Source organism: Motacilla alba, chromosome 3 (assembly GCF_015832195.1).
Source record: "Motacilla alba alba isolate MOTALB_02 chromosome 3, Motacilla_alba_V1.0_pri, whole genome shotgun sequence".
NCBI lineage: Eukaryota > Metazoa > Chordata > Aves > Passeriformes > Motacillidae > Motacilla > Motacilla alba.
The window spans coordinates 49626264-49643400 of record NC_052018.1 but is presented as its reverse complement, the minus strand read 5'-3'; the positions used below and the strand labels follow the sequence as shown (position 1 = coordinate 49643400).

The window sequence follows — 17137 nt, the reverse complement described above, 5'->3', positions numbered from 1 at the left end:
CTAAGGTTGTGCAGAATTGTATAAACAGCAACTGCAATGCTGGCTGCTGGGGAAGAGTGAAAAATTAAACTACTCTTAGTCCAGCACTCATGATGAAATTGTTCCCAACACCTCTCAGAGCAACCACTTTTGCTGTCAGAATGCACAAAATGAGTCTAATCAAGTAGGAAGGTGCATTAAGCTTTCAGCATCCCCTAAGAAGCGTGAAAGCAGTGATTCACTCACAGGCTAAACCATCTTGCCTGTGGGGCTCCACCATGTGCGGAGGGGCACTTTCAGTTTGGGGCCATTTCAGCTCTTTGGGGTTTTGTTACGCTTTGTTTGGTGGGGGTTTATCTTCCTGTTTCTGGGTGCTGCTGGTGTCCCGGGTGCCAGGAGCCCCCCCGGCTCAGGGCAGTGGGGCTGGGCAGTGGTGCCAGGCTCGTCAGCCCAAGCCTGCCGCCCACGGCAGAGACCTCTTGGCCTCTGGCAAGGGATATCCATGCCGGCATAGAGCACCTTGCTGGCTGGGGAGCCCCTGAGCACAGCGGCCTTTGCTGGTGGGTGCTGGCTGGGACGGGCTGGCTGCACGGCCCCGAGGGCTGCGTCTGGAGAGGCCACCCCAGAGGGGCTGTGCAGGGAAGAAGTGTGCCTGTCACACTGCCACGCTGTCAGGAAGCCATCCCCTTCCTCTATCTGTAGAATGCTTGGGTGCCCTGAAGCACTACCAGACAGGACATTTTGCCCGTGCAGCAGCACTGGCAGTGAGAGGGCCCTGTGTGCGGCCGGGAAGCCATCTTGTGTGGCAGCAGGAGCCTGCAGCAGAGGCCGTGTCATGGCTGCCACGCACGGGGGACAGCGCGGAGCAGAGTGACACAGCAGTGCCAGTGACGTCCCTCACGGCACGGGGAGAGCAGAAAGTGCCCATGGCTCCGGGGCTGCAAGTTGTGTACCCCCACCACAATATTCAGAAATAAATGCGCAGCCAGGCTCTCATACTGCCTAGTGCTCTGTGATTCTGCTGGGTGATTGATCGCCCACGGTGTTTGGCACACAGTCCAGGAAAACCAGGAAAGATTGGACATGGTCGGGCAGATTCCTTATTAGAATTTGAAGTACCTATTTTGTCATCAGGAAGCATTTAATTCCAGTAACTTTTTGCTGGTCATTTGCAAACAAATAGGTAGTGTGGTGGGCTGCACAGTGATGAGAAGGTCTCTTTGCAGCCTTGAACCAAATGGTGAGGCAGGGGAGATTCTTGTGCAGGTTTTGCTATAGAATTCCAGGAGATTTTAGGCTGGTTGCAGCTTGTCAACTACTAGGATATTTTGAGCTGAACACTGGAATGGAAAAGAAGAGCTAAAGATAGAGAAGAAGGGTGGAAATAGGGAATAGAAGTATTGGAGGGAGCTGCACATACTTGCTAATGAGTGGCCGTTTCTACAGTTGTGCAGGGGTTTTGACTGGCTATCCACCCAGTGGTTTTTTATTTCTTCCTTTTTTTTTAAATTTCTTCCCCCATTTAATCATTGGTCATCTTTGGTTTTTCATTTTTCTTTAATGCTTAGAGGAAACCAAAAACTCACAAAGAAATTTAATATCCTTAGTTTAAGGGATAAATTTGACTCCACTTTCTGGGGCCATGAGTTGAATGACAATTGAATTTTTTTTCCCCCAAACTTTGCTTTGCAGCTCCAAAATTTCTGTCCATTTTAGTAGCTGATGTGGAGGAGGACCTGAATGGGTCTGTTCCATAATTTTGCAATCTTTGCCTTTGCCCCAATTTTCAGTATGATCTGCCAGATTTAGTCTTTGTATGCTAATCCCTTTTCTTCATTTAACAAAGTCCTAAAACAAGTCACAATCCAAGCATGGGAAGCTTAGCAGAACTGCTCCACAGCTCCAGGCTAACCCACCTCAGCACTAGTGGGATTGTTTGCTGGTAGCTGTAAAATGAGTCAAATTACATGGAAGAAGTACATGATGGAGCTTTCCTGCTGGTTTGCCCTCTGTCCATGGCTCAAGCCACTGTGCTGGGTCCCTTTCTTTCACTCACGTTTACTCCTCCATTTTAAGGAAGAGACTGACTGAAGTATCTGATTCTTCAGGTTTGACAGTGACTGCTGTGAAGGAATTTGGGGAGTGGAATTTGGAAGCTGGAGCACTGGTGCTTGCAGATGGAGGCCTCTGTTGCATTGATGAGTTCAATAGCATCAAGGAACATGACAGAACCAGTATCCACGAGGCAATGGAGCAACAAACCATCAGTGTTGCAAAGGCAGGGTAAGTGGCATTGTTAGCACGTGAGAAAACAACATGAGATTTTTCTCTTGTACTTACATGTTGGAGGGATGCTGATTAAACATATCCGTTTTCTTCATTGTATGCAATAGTTTTGTTGTCAACAATGTTCCTAAACTAGACAAGTCAGCATTTCATAGGCCAGTGCACTAGACTAGAGGCTGCAAGCAATCAGAATAAATACATACCCTCTTCACTGCTGGGTTTTCAATCTCCTGCTATAGGCCAGGTAATTTTCTACTAAGACTTGGCATGCTTTTTCTTGCCCTTTGCTGCAAGTGGTTGTAATAATCCTATGTGAAATGAGAAGCTTTGTGACTTTTTCTGTTGCAATTCAGAAAGTGGATCTTCATTTTTCCAAAACCAGAAAATCACAGAGTCATTAAGTTTGGAAAAGACCTCAAGAATCGTGAAGTCCAGCCTATGACTGATCGACACCTTGTCAACTAGACCATGGCACTAAGTGCCATGTCCAGCCAATTCTTGAATGCCTTCAGGGATAGTGACTCCACCACCTCCCTGGGCAGCCACTTTTTCAGTGAAGAAATTCTTCCTGATGTCCAACCTGAACTTCTCCTGGCACAGCTTGAGGCTATGTCCTCCTGTCCTGTAAAATCCAGTAATATTACTTGGTAACCAAAGCACATCAGGAGATTTTGAGGCTGCTGTGTTTTCCAAGAGATTTGCAGGCTGCTGAATTTTATATGTTGGGCGTGGCATAAACTCCTGTTTACTTTAATTTCCTCCCTTTCTTTTTTAAAAGTAGCATGTGTTCAAATCTGCTATCCCCCCACTACCCCTGCCCACCACTTGGATCTTTGAGCTCATATTTCAATTTGTCAGTTATATGCAGCTCTTATTCAGGCCCAAATTATTTCCTGGCTGGTATTTCTGAAATCTCTGCTACTCAAAAGGCGTCACCCTTTCCACATTCCTTCTTGTCACCTTCCACTCAGCTCTTGCTCCAGTCGTATCTTGGCTTCTCTAAGTGATCATGTCCCTCCTTTATTCTAAACATCTCCATCCTCTTCATCAGACAGCAGACAAATAATCACAGAATGCTCTGAGTTGAAAGGAACCCACAAGGATCATCAAATCCAATTCTTAAGTGAATGGCCTGTGTGAGGATTAAACCCACAACTTTGGTGTTTCTAGCACTATGCTCTTACCAATTGAGCTAATCTCAGGGTCATGGTGCTCTCACCTGGGAAATTACCAGCTTTTGCCAGCAGGGCACAAATACTTGGGATCAATATGGTCCTGTCTCCTTAGTAAGACAGGAACATATTTCAGCTGAGCTCCTTGTTGCAGTTGTTTGGATTTGATAGACCCAAACACAGTTGGTCACTTTTAAGGACTACATATAATGAGAATTTTTTGAGTAGTAACTTAGCACACATAGTTTAAGCACCTTGTTAATTTAGGTCTTATTTTGGTGCATGGGCGAATAAGTTTTTTTCATGTTGGTTATAAGCTAGTGGAAGATCTGTGGTCCTTCCTCTTAGTTACAGAAGAACTTTGGACGTGAGGCAGCAGTTACTCAGGAGCTGACTAGAAATAGCTCAGTGACAAACCAAAGTTAGCATGCTTCTGCTGCTGCCTTACCCAAAAAGAGTGCATTTGGACTACTAGAGTAAAAATAATCTCTCCCCATATCTACAAGCACATGGTAGGACATCATGGTTAAGAGTGGAAAATGGCTGTTTCAGTTGACGTGGCTGCCATCACTGCTAACTTGGGTTCATATTCTTGTTTATACACAGGGATACAACATCCATTCATGTCACATTTTATTTTGCTCTCTTAAAATATGAATTAAGCTAAAATGTTGCTTTCCAACATTCAGAAGTGTTTGTATATTGTACAATCCTACAATGTAATATTTATTTCTGAAAAGTAGTGTTGGTTTTCACTATTTAAGGATCTAGCTGTATACAGAGACTATTTGTGGCAATGTTGGTTGGTGCTTCTTGGTATCCAGATCACTGTCTGTCTAGTTGCTATTCTCTGACTGAAAAATGCTGTACTTATAATAAATATTAATACCACAATTGTGTACATTGTTTAGGTCTTATGGTCTTTCAAGATAAGATGTGCTCTTTATAGGATAAAACCACGAAAGTTTTTAAACATTTTGGAATCCTTTTCCCTATCCAATTTAATTCAACCATAATGTTCACCATACCTTTCTCTAGCTTGGTGTGCAAGCTTAGCACAAGGACAACTATCCTGGCAGCAACAAACCCTAAAGGCCATTATGACCCCAATGAGTCTGTCTCTGTCAACATAGCTCTTGGCAGTCCCCTGCTGAGCAGATTTGACCTGGTTTTAGTATTGTTAGATACAAAGAATGAGGAATGGGACCACATAATTTCATCCTTCATCTTGCAAAATAAAGGTAAGAGTAGTATTTTTAAAGCATAAGGTTGGGTTGGGTATTTTTGGGGGTGGTTTTTATTTGGTTGGTTGGTTTTCTGGTTTTGTTGCTTGTTTGTTTGGAGGTTTTTTTGTTTGTTTTTTTTTTGGTTTGGTTTGTTTTTTTATTTTCCTCCATTTTTTTAGTTTGCTATTCTTGAATCTTTCAAATAATTAGTGTTTATATTTTTGTCACGGTGGTTTTCTGCTGTATGGTTGTTCTTCAAGTAGGAGTAAGACAGAGAGATCACTAATTAATTAAAAGGGGTGAGCTGTGAACCCTCTACTTTTACTCTGGGATCATTTATAAGAGATTTCAGCCCAGGCTGCTCAGTAAATGGATTGTTTCCATTTCACACCTTTACAGTGTTTGATCTGCAGATCCTACATGCCTTGCAATTGTACTTGCTGTTAATCAGAAACTTAATTCTGGCAGAACAGCTCAGAGATGTATGTGCTGCAGGGCTCAAAGAATGAGCAGTAGCATTCCCCATGTGGTGCTTTGTGCTCTGGAATGAGGGAAGGCAGTGTGATTTGATTTTGACCAGCCCCTTCCCCATCCACATCATGGAAGATGGCTTTGATCCCCTTTACAGAAGAAGTGGTTAGAGGGATCTTCTTCAGCTAGCTTCCTTTCCTTTCCAAAATATTTCCCTACAAAAAATGTTCAGAATATGGCAGGTGGCTCTTGGCTGCAACCGAGTAGGTAAGGGTAAGACAGCCAGAGGAGGTGCATACACTCGTAGCATCTTCCATTTTAAGGAGTTCCTGAGCACTTGGCGCTGCCTGTACCATCTGGTGGGCAGTGAGGCTGACAGCAGTTCTCTAGAAATTACTGGAGGCTTTACTGTGGATTTTGATAGGGGAGGGATCGGAGGGTGTGTAAAATTCTGCCCTGGAGTTTAACCAAGTCCTTGAGGACTAGTGTACAGACAGCCAGTGTGCCCCAAAAGTACAGTAATGTGTCTTTCATAGTCAACTGTCTATTTAGCAGGACTTCTTAGGAAGCAGCTTGATGTCTGTTGTTATAGAATTACTGACAAGGGTGTTGTAATGCAGGCTGCCCAAGCAGATCAGAGAAGCTCTGGAGCATGGAAAAGATGAAGACCTACTTCTGCCTTATAAAAAGCATACAGCCAAAATTGTCTGATGAGAGCAACCTGATCCTTGTTCGCTACTATCAGATGCAGCGTCAGAGTGACTGCAGGAACGCTGCCCGCACCACCATCCGCCTGCTGGAGAGCCTGGTACGCCTTGCAGAAGGTAAGGCCTTGGCATTTTTATTTTTAGGCTAACAATTAACCTTTATGAAAGGAATAGAACAGTATAATTATAGCCAGTAAGCAGAGTAGCAGCTTTTCCGTGGAGGTAGGGATAGGTGATTCTTGTATGATCTTGTTTTATCCTTCTCATCTAAAGAGCCTCGGGGTTGGAGATTTTGGGTGTGAATAAGCGTGTTACATTTAGACAATCAAAGCCAGTTTTAATTTTGACATTCTCATATATATAATAAATATTGAAACCTCTGGAAGAAGTCACATTCACGAGAAAAATCTCAGAAATTATGTGTCCTTATGAGAGGCAATCTCAGGATTTTCTTGGCTGCATTTGAGTCAAATATTTGCTTCTACTCTGAAATTAATGTAACAAAATAAGAAATTTTTTTCTTAAGTATTAATAATCCTAAATTTAATATCACATAAAAGATAACATATTTTTTGTTTCCTGAAGTTTTAGTAGTCAAGCCCATATTTTGCCATACAACTCAAAAATTTCCAACTCTGACTTCAAGTCATATTTCATTTATACAAAAAGAACCCAAAGGAAGCAGTAAGTCTGTGTCTTAACATGGTTTTATTTTATAAAATGGCATTTCAAATATTTTCAGGATGAATTTAGAAAAATGTACTGTATTTTGTATAGCAAGCATAAATGGAAGTGTAGCGCCTCCTACTTTAGATGTTTGTGTTTTGTTCTCTATTTTGAGGGAAAGACATTCTCCATTTAAGTGAAAGACATTCCTAACTTTTCAAGATTCACATGTAATTTTCCCATTCAGTGTTTCTTCCCTTCTTATCAGTTCATGAGATTGGGGCTTTTAGTAGGATTTTGTTCTTTTAAAGTATTATTTAGATGTCTTTCTATTGCTGAATAAGAACTGAGTGTGCTTCCATGCCAATTAGGAAAAAGGCTTCATGTGGTAAATTATTTGCATTATATGTATTTACAAAAATCACTTTTATTTTGCTGAATAAAGAAAGAGAAGGAAGAAAAAATAAAGCTACTGTAGAGAAAAGCATTTTAAATAATACCAAATCTCTGACACGGACCAGGTAGAGGAATAAATTCTTTTCTTACCTGTCATGAAAGTTAAACATTATTTTTCACTCTGTGGTGATGACATGTGCCTGTGTAGATAAGGATGTTTCATATCACACGTGTTGTGATATCCAGCACTTTACATTTTTTCACAGCAGAATTTTAAGCATCTTTACTCTGTCACTGTAACTGCAATTTGAAAATTACACCCCATTGTTCACTAGAAAAACTAGTCCTTCCAGTTTCTGTTGAAATTGACATTGAATCAAAATAATTGTATTTATTTTTAAGTTATGCCTATGCATGAGTGTTTGAGGGCTGAAAAAATTTGGAGAAATAGCTTGTTCCTTCTAGTAAAAAAACCAAAAAATTGTTTTTTGACTTCAGTAACACTTGCACCCATTTATTTTTGATAGCTCATGCCCGGTTGATGTTTAGGGATACTGTGACTTTGGAAGATGCTGTAACTGTAGTGTCAGTGATGGAATCTTCTATGCAGGTAAGGTTTCTTGAAGACATTGCCATTGCTGCAATACCACATTTAAGGGATTCAGTTTTACATGTAGACATGTGCCAGCTCCCTTCTTCTCTTTGGAAAGGATTTTATGGATTCATGCAAAGTAGGCAATCAGAGACTCTGACAAGTCTTTTTTAGTCCATCTTGATTGTTAAAATCCTTAAACAGAAATTATACTGAAAAATCTGGATTAGGATAAAGGCCTGCTATCCTTTTTATAGACTATGCAGTCTAAGTGAAGTTTTGCATACTGCTGGCTTTTGCTAGTCTACATTTTAAAGGCATTTTGAGGCACAAATTGTGTGTATATCACTGTGTTTAATAGCCTGTGACAGGTTTTTCTTCCATTATATTATATAGTCACTCATTAATTAGGTATGAGAGAATCAAATCATTCTTTGGAGCAAGTTCAAACAGTTTCCTGCAATTAACAGTTTCCGACAATTTATTTTGCCATTAAATAATTTTAAACTATTTTGGTAGCAATAGTATAAAACTCAGAACATTTAGAAGGCAAATTTTATTCTTAGAAACCTTAAAATTCCAAAACTTTGATTGGTCTGAAAATCATGCATTCCAGTTATTACATGGATTTATGTAATGTTTCTATGCAAAAAAGCATTGAAAAAATGTGAAGAGTTAGATTTTAGTTTACTGTAATATTATTACTAGAATGTTGAAAAAGCAGCACATTTAGAATTAGTAAAAGAAACATGAATCTGAATAAGGGGTTTTTTTTAGTAGAAATATGGAAAATAATATAGACACTATTACTTCAGACAGAATATTTTGCAGATAAATAAATCTTCAGGCTTTGGAGTAGGAAAAAAATTACCATAAGCAGATTATCCAAAGTTTTATGTATGGGGATTTTTAGCACATCTGAAATGTTTGGGTTTGGCTATGTCAGAGATGGTGTACTCTGCTACTCAGCTGGCTGGTCTGATCCAAAATGGCATTTCCTATGTTTCTGTATAGGTTGATTTGAATATTTTCAAATTTAAACAGTTTTACAGTGCACCTATTAGTTCAATAGGCCTGAAAGACCTTTGTGGAAGTTGATATGATCCTTTTTTTTGGGACAAAGCTCTTCAGGATAGATGCACAAGTCACATATGGTAGGCACTTGTGATCTCCCTTGTCCTTTCAGTGAGGGTTGAGAGACCAATTGCAGTTTGTGCCACAGATAATCTATTGCACAATGTTGCAAATGGAATTTATCTCAAAAATACTACAGGAATTTATCTCAAAAATACTGACCTTATTAAGTAGGAACATTATTTCACTGTCTGCTGCACTTCATCTTGCACTGTTTTGAAGAACTTAGCTTTTCAATGACAGCCCTGCATCAGCGTTAAAATATGAAGCTGTTGAAACTGCAGAAGATACCACATTAGTCTTCATTAGTTGTAATTAAACCTGTAATTAACTATATGGAAAATTGATGGGATAGTGGTTTCAAATTAATATGGTTGTGAATATAAGAACTCTGAATTACTGATTTTTTTTTTTTGTAACAGATCAAAAAGTGAAACCCATGTATATAATAATAATAATAATAATAATAATAATAATAATAATAGTAATGAATGTATCCCCTCTGTGTCTCTCTATCTGATCAGCACAAGTGAATGTAAAAGAATTGTTTTAACTGTGGGTCACCGTTGCATTTTTATACTGTCCTGCCCTCAAGGGCTGCAGGTTCCCCTGGCCAGGGTCTACCCCCTACATTGTGTACAAACTTTTTGTCTAATAAGAGTCAGTGAGAAATTTGCCTGATATATGACTGCAGAAGATTACCGAGGAGTATTTGGTATGCTTACCATCTTTGCTCCACTCTTAGCTTCTTATGAGCAAGTAGGCAAACGTGTTCATTTTTGCTAGGAAAATGCAAATTTGAGATTTGCTATTTAAGGTCAGATTTTACTTTCTTCCTGATAAGTATGAATAATCACTCAAGTCATTTATTTTTGAAGGAAATGGTTTATTTGTTTTATTAAAAAAAAGATAGAAGTAGCATGCAAAAGTTTATTTTCAGAAATAGATTCCTTCTATAGAAAAAAAAAACCACAACACTTTGTACAGATACAACCTGTGTTTGCTGATTATTTGGCAGTTTCTAGAATGAAATTGTAAATGAGGAAGTGCCAGTATCCTTCTGGAAGTACTGGCTGACACCTTTTAGCTCAGCAAACTCCCTCTTTGACACTGTCTTTGCGACTTCTACAATAAGTCATGTTCTTGCCAGTATAAAATGGAAGTTCAGAGTTCTTCTGTGACTGGATATTTCTTGTGAGCTCTCTTGGGAAGGAAGACTCACATTTTCATCATCAACCAACTTCATTGGAGTTTTTTGTTTCGTTTCCCCCCTCTAATTCACCTTTCTATTTCTCTTTCCTACTTTGTTTTTGTGAGCATATTCCAAACCCCCCTGGCTTGATCGTTTGCCTTATTTTCTCTTGCTGGCATCATCTCCCTCCTTCTCTTGGTCATGTTTCCATCTTTGGTTTATTCTCTTTCCAATCCCTCTCCTTTTACTCCTTTTTATAATTTGTCTTTCCATCCCTAGGCATTTTACACCTTTCCTTTCCACTAACTTTTCCTGTAATACTTTCTCTGTTTAAGCTCCTCTGCCCTCAGTTTGCTGTGGTTTTGTCATATGGTTTCCTTCCTCTACTCAGAATGGTATCTCAGAATCTCAGAGGGGCAGGTATCTCAGAGACATGAGCTGCAGCACAGGAATGAAACTTCATAGATGTCTTAAATTCATTTAGAATTTCACATGCACACACAGTATTTAAACGAAGCTCGTTGTGATGGCCAAGCAAAGGACTGAAATGTCAGTGAGGGCAAGACATTATTGTAATCCATGGCTGTATATCTCAGGATATACAACCACGTAGTCCTCTTTTTTCCCACTGGGTCCTTAGGTCACATGTTGACAGTACTCAGTCTGAATGCAACTATCTTTTGTCAGTGTTTTGCTCAGTATTTTGTTTATTACCTGCTGTTGTAAAGGAATATTCTTAAAGTATTTTTCTTTGGAATTCATCTCCAATGGCCTTGAATATTTCAGAAGCACCAATTCACCTATCTTAACACAGTCCTTGTGAAGTGATGGGATGGTGCTGCTCCTCTGATCTGGAGCTGAATTATGTACAATCCAGAAGAAATTGTCCACTAGATCATATCCCTGAGAGATGGTTGGGGCCCCAGTTTCAGAGTAGCAGCACTTTGAGTGTTAGAGCACGTTTCCTGTTGTCCACAATTTCCTTCTGTGCACATACTATGTCAGGATCCCACTTAGAGATTTATTTTCTTTCTGTTCTTGACTGGCTCTTTCTGAATCACAAGAACTGGAACATAGCATCAGAGGTGGAATCTGGTCCTCCTTGTCTGCTTTTTATTGTTCTAACCAAGAGTCTGAGTCTCTGCCTCATTCCCTATGAACCTTCCTGAAGCAAATACAGCAGAGGGGTTCTGCTGGAGCCTTTTCCATGCCAAGAGACTGGTGCTTCTATGTGGAACAAATCTATCATGTTTCTGAAGTGATGGCTGAAAAAAACCCCAAGTGGTAACTTCAGTGGGATGCATTAAAGGTTGCATGGACAGCCTTAATTTTAGCATGTTGTAGTTTTAGAGAGCTTTGATTAACCACAGAGTGATGGTTTTCTGCATAATTTTTTAAATATAATATTTTAACATTGCGAAATAGAAGAACTGGAAATGCCCACAGTTGAAGACATGTAATCCTCATGATGCCATGGGTACCAATTTCAGGATCTCGAGACTTGATTGACTTTTGCTGTTGTGTCCATGGCATTTGATACACATCTTGTTCATCAGTTGTGTTGAGCTTTCTACATTAGACAGGAATGGTCAGTGTTAACTAATCTGTGGCAAAATAGAGGGTTTGTGGTATGAGGTGTTTTTTCCAAAGAGCAATTAACTACAGAGCTATTCTAGATTATTTGTTGTGGAACAAATCACTGTGCAGATGCTCTGTTCTGAATAAAAGCCAGCTTCATTTTTACAACATACACCAAAAACTGTACCAGGTGAAAATCACTTATGATTCACTGGAATTATTCACAAATAATAAGTTACTCTTTAAAAATGCTATTCAGAAATATTTCTGCCCAATAATTTACCCTGTGCTGATAAGTCTTAATATCCAGGTCTTTTCCTTTAAGAAATTAGGCAAAGCTAATGAAAATTTCAAGCAGTCAAAACTTCTTTAATTAAAAAAATTCCTTACATGGGCACAATTTTTACAACATATTTGGAATATCTTCAATTTTAATTTTAATTTTCAGTCATGATGTTCTCAAGCTTGAGGTGGACTTCCCATTCCACGTGTCAATAGAAATAAACAAGTATGACTAAACTGCAGGCTTGGTCATGTAATTGCTTTATGTCTATGAACAATTTTGACCACGTGAGCAGATCTAAAAGGATTATTTGTGTGGATACAGTTAGCAAATATTTGCTACCTTAAGCTTTAAAATATCTAAGAGAGAATGGCGGATAGCGTGTCTCTGTTGTTTAAATTTGGTATTTAATAATAAAGGTAGTTTCCAATTATTTTTTTTTTTTATCTCCTTGGTGCCATAGGGAGGTGCACTTCTTGGAGGCATCAATGCCTTACACACTTCATTTCCAGAAAATCCAATGGAGCAATACCGAACTCAGTGTGAAATCATATTGGAGCGGCTGGAGCTGAAAGATCTTCTGCACAAAGAGCTACAAAGACTTGACAGGTTGTAATACACAAAGTAACAAACTAATTCAGAAGGGAAACAGAATTTGTTTCACAATAGTATCTACAAGGCACTCCTTTAGAGGACATGGATAATCAGGATGATTGTTTTATAGTAGCACTCAGAGATCATCACAAGATCAGTTTTGCCTCTGGGTTATAGAATTTACAAATATTTTAATGATTTCCCAACTCATATCTCAATATTAGTTACTCAGATGAGTTTCAAAAGTGCATCTTAGAGTCAAAATACTCGATTCTGTAGCTGAGCAAATAATTTTATATAACTTTTTTCTACTTGTTTGGTAAAATACAGCAGATCTCCTTCATGATTTTTTAAGCCACCTTTTGTATTGGGCTTGTCAGGATCCTTCCCTTTCTGTTAATGGAAAATGTAAGCCTGAATCAAAGTTCTGTTCTTTTGGGTGATTTTTCTTTTTTGCATGCTGGAATTTTCACTGTTGCAGCTGTAGTTTTCAGCTCACTGCAATAACCTTTGGGAAACCTATTTGTTGTTATATATAGAAAACTTTTCATTAAAACTTCTAACTTTTAACCTGAGAGAAAAACCCTAGAATTGGAAGGAAATAAAACTAAAAAAAAAAAAAAAACTAAAAAAACCCCCACATTTTCTTCCTGAAATGAGATTAGGCTTTAAAGAAACTTGTTTTTTCTTACAGTTAAAGGAAGATAAAAGATTAATTTTGTTGAAATTAATGGGAACAGATTCACTTTTCCTTTGAATATTTTTGAGACTTATTTTGTAACTTATAGTAATGATGTGTTAAATAACCACAGAGTCAAAAGAAACAGATGAAAATGAGACATCTTCAACAGACAGACAAAAGCTAGTTTTAAAACAGAGGTAATTCATAGGGGTCATAGAAAAGCAGGATGGGATGGGAGATCAAATACAAAGAGAGGATCAAGGCTGTGTTTGACCTTCCTGGCAGGAGCTCACATTATCTGCTCTGAAGCCTTCTAATGATGAGGATTTTCTGTTGCCATTCTCTAGTCTCTTCCATGATTGCTCCACCCAATGCCCATAAAGGTTTTCCCAATATCCCACCAAATGGCTTCTGCTGCAAATGAAGCTGATTTCTTCTTCCCTCTCTTAAGCAGCCTAGGGAATGCTAAATTAATGTCCTCTTTAAAACAGCCCATTCTGTATTGGAAGACTTGTTCCATGCATTCCCCCTAAACTATATTTCAATAAAACAAGCATGTATCATATATCTCATCCCTTCCTGATGAGTCATGTAATTTCTACCACTTTCCATTTAAAAATTTAAGAATATACATGTTAGTAAACAATTACAGTAATTATTCTAAGCATGTCTATACTTGTCTATATAGTGTTATATCTTTCCCAGAGCAGGGAAACTGTTTAGCAAAAACCAGATTGCTGTCTGCCTTGGAAAATATGTGTTTAGGTACAATAGACAGAACATCAGCTATTCTGACATTGGAGGGAACCTTCACTCAAGCACCTCTGTTGTTTTGGAGGGCCCTGATAATACTGATGGCCAAAGACAGTGATAATTAAGTTTTATAAGTGATTTGAGATGCTTTCATTCTATCATGTTTTTGACATGTTGAGTATATAGTGATTATGCGAGAAACCCAAAAACAACCACTGTTCCAAGTAATACCCAGGTTTTCCATTCCAATAACTCATGTGAGACTTTACCTGTCTCAGGATAAGATTTAATTACGTTCCTGTTCTAGAAGATAGACTTACAGAATGTGTAAAACCTGTAAGGGACTCTAGCAATGATTGTAAGTAGTGCAAAGCTCTTTGTTTCAGTTGGTTTTTTTTTTCTGTTTGGTTTCCCAAGGAAATGCAGTTTAGGTGGTTGCTTTCTCTGTCCATCTGCCTGCCTTCTATTGGGGACTCTAAATTCTGCCACTTACTGTGAAAGGTGCTGAAAGATCACTGACTGCAACACCAGCTTTCAGAGCTGTATGTGAAATTTAATAATATATTTTGTGACTTACATTATTTGTAGCTTTCCACCAGTCATGCATATTATGTATCACTAATGCAATGAATAAAGAAAAAGGAAGAAAATTAATTTGCTATTTTTTTTTTTTCGTTGTATAGATTGCAAAAGGAAAATTCATTCCAGCAGCAGCCTGAAGAAACGAATTTCAGTACTACCACAAGGTGCTCAAATGAGGATGCATTTGGGCAGTCAAAGCAAAGGTCTCAGTCAGAACCTTCAAATCAAGAAGGGGATAACTCTGGACCACAGACACCTTTGCTTGAAGGCAGCTGTGAAGGGAATATTAATCTAGAACCCTCGTGCAACCCAGCACGTGGTAATAACAGAAATACAAGCAGCCTGGCATGGTTTGACAGCATGGAAGAGAGCAGCATTGATGCTGAAGAAAATTCTCAGAGGAGGTCTCATGTGCCCAAGATATCTCCAAATAATTTGGCTTCAAAAACTTCAAGTTCTGAAGAAAGTTCTGCTTCAATACCAAGGAAGCAAAATGGAATAAGAGAGTCATCAGCAGCTGTGGATATGCATGCTTCTCTGAAACAAAAGGACAAAGTATCCAAGTTAAGGAGGAAAAGGACTGAAGAACACAATTGTTCTTCTTCAGAAGATAATATTACAGACCCAGCACCAAGTGCTAGTGTGCAGGATTCAGTTATTAGACAACATGCTTCTAGAAGCTGGAAGAGGCTGCACAGGGAGAAGTCATATGGATTCTTTACAAGTACACAGGACTCTGAGGCAAAGACCCTTCCTTCAGTATTACCTGCCTCTGGCCTGCCAGATTTCTCAAGTGATGCAGATTCTGTGCTAGGAGAAGAGAACAGCGTATCAGTAGCAGCAAAAGGTACAGCAGTTTCCATAAAAAAAGGAAGTAAAGATCAAGTAGTGAAGGAAACAAAGGTAGTGAGTTCCCATGAGCAAGAAAGTGGAAGTCCCCCAGCTGCTAAACTAGCTAAATTTTCTTTCAGACCAAGGACAAAGCTTGGTCATTCTTCAGAGAAGACAAATGAAGGATTTTCTCATTTTCCAAGTGAAACTATTTTTAAGCCAGGAGAGCGGCTCCAGGGAGAGCAGCTTCCAGAAGAATGCTGCCCACCTGAGAAAAGCAAGATGACATTGACTCGCTTAAGAAAATGTAGTTTGGAAAAAGGATCAATTGATAATAAAGAGGAAGAAGAGCAGCAGAGTCGGGCCTTAGGGAAAGAGATCAGAGAAAGTGCAGCAATATGCTCTGATGTCGGTTTTGATGCTGTGTCACCTCCACCCACTGAGAAGAAAAGGGAGGCAGAGGAGAAACTGGGTGGTCCAAGCACAGGGAAGGTGCGCTCCAGCACATTAGCTAAGCTGTCCACATTCTCCTTTGTATCACGTCCTGAGGCAAAATCAGAAACCTCTTCTGCTGTTAAGAATGACACCAGCAAGGAAAACCACAGCCCATCACTGCAGTTGCACGTGAGCAATCCTAGCAAAAGGAAGAGTTTTGCATTTGGAAATTCTAGTACAGCCAGCATGGTCACAAAGACATCTCTCTTCTCCATAGCAAAGCTAGATGATGCTACATTAGATTTTGATTGGGATAAAGAGGTTAGGAAAAATCCAAGCAAGTAAAATTTATATCCTCTCAATTACTTAACATGCAGTTCTTCTGAATCTTCACCCTTCTATCACTTGTATGCATGGTTTTCAAAGCATTTAATAGAACTATCCTGGACCTGTGAACATACTTTCTTTAAGGGCCATATACTTTACATAAGCAAGAACTGTGTGTGCTGCAGGCCTGATTTGGCTTTTAGTTTTCTAAACTCTTCCCAAGGCTGTTTGTCTCAGTTCACTGTTTTGATTGAACTGATGAACTCTAAAGAGTTGTATAGTTATGTTTGTGTGTCCAGAGTGAGCGATCTTGCAGAAGAGCAGTCTTAATTGACTTTATCCTTTATTTCATGTAACAGTTAGAACTACACATTATTCAGCTTGTCCTTCCAATTGACTGTGCCATTTTGGAAAAATGATGGCACTCAAGCTATGTTGTTATATTTTGTTCATCTGTATGTGCAATTTGTCTCAGCATAGTAACCAATATTGTGTTCTATCATCATGCTATGGTAAATGTTTCTGTATTATGAATATCATGACAACTTTATTTCATCTTTGATTTGTCACACAACTGATGTTGAAATCACAGATTGAGAGCTTTTTGTTTCTCTTTTTTACTTTTGGTTTTAAATACACTGGTTCAGATATCCATGTCTGTATTCTGGGTCATTTTATCAAAACCCAGCTCTGTAATAAACACAAGTTCCCCACTGCAGAGACAATGAATTTCAGGTGATTGAATGGGAGTTGTCAGTAACCAGGGTAATTTTAATGCAGGCATTAAACCCTGGCAGAGAAACTACACTTCAAACCTAGCAGCACAGTGAAGAGCTTCCCTAGTGTAGCTCGGTTACTGAGTCTCGGTTACTTGGATATTTTAGTTATTATTAGAGTTTTGCTGCCTCTGATCTGCAGTTTGTCCTCTATAGCATGCTGCATCTTGTGCCATACATTTGTCTAATGGGAAGTTAATCTACTAATGCATTATATGTTTACAGAGAAAGGTAAGCCTTAATTTTCTTCTAGTGATTTGCCTGGTATGTTTCTTCTCTGTTTGAATTCTCCGCAGAATATTCTTGTTATAACCTGCAAGGTAAACAGAGAATAGGATGGTTGCTTACTGCACAGTAAATCCCTTGGGAGACCTGCTAGCAGAAAAATCTGATTCTCTCTTGATTTGCTTAGAAGGAGCTCATTTGAAACCGGGTGAGTTAAAATACTGCAGAATTTCAGAGAATTGAGGGAGTG

General features: G+C 39.1%; 1 protein-coding gene across 2 annotated transcripts in view; it reads left to right on the top strand.

Moving 5' to 3' along the window:
* Window positions 1-16633, top strand: part of MCM9 (minichromosome maintenance 9 homologous recombination repair factor) — a 48948-nt gene extending 32315 nt beyond the window's left edge. For both annotated transcript variants that reach the window (XM_038132556.1, XM_038132557.1), the window contains exons 8-13: window positions 2088-2262; window positions 4476-4678; window positions 5755-5958; window positions 7431-7513; window positions 12146-12291; window positions 14395-16633. In XM_038132556.1, the coding sequence (XP_037988484.1) occupies window positions 2088-2262; window positions 4476-4678; window positions 5755-5958; window positions 7431-7513; window positions 12146-12291; window positions 14395-15904 (2321 nt within the window). In that variant the 3' untranslated portion in view covers window positions 15905-16633. The remainder of the gene's footprint in view (window positions 1-2087; window positions 2263-4475; window positions 4679-5754; window positions 5959-7430; window positions 7514-12145; window positions 12292-14394) is intronic.
* The last annotated feature ends 504 nt before the right edge of the window (window positions 16634-17137 follow it).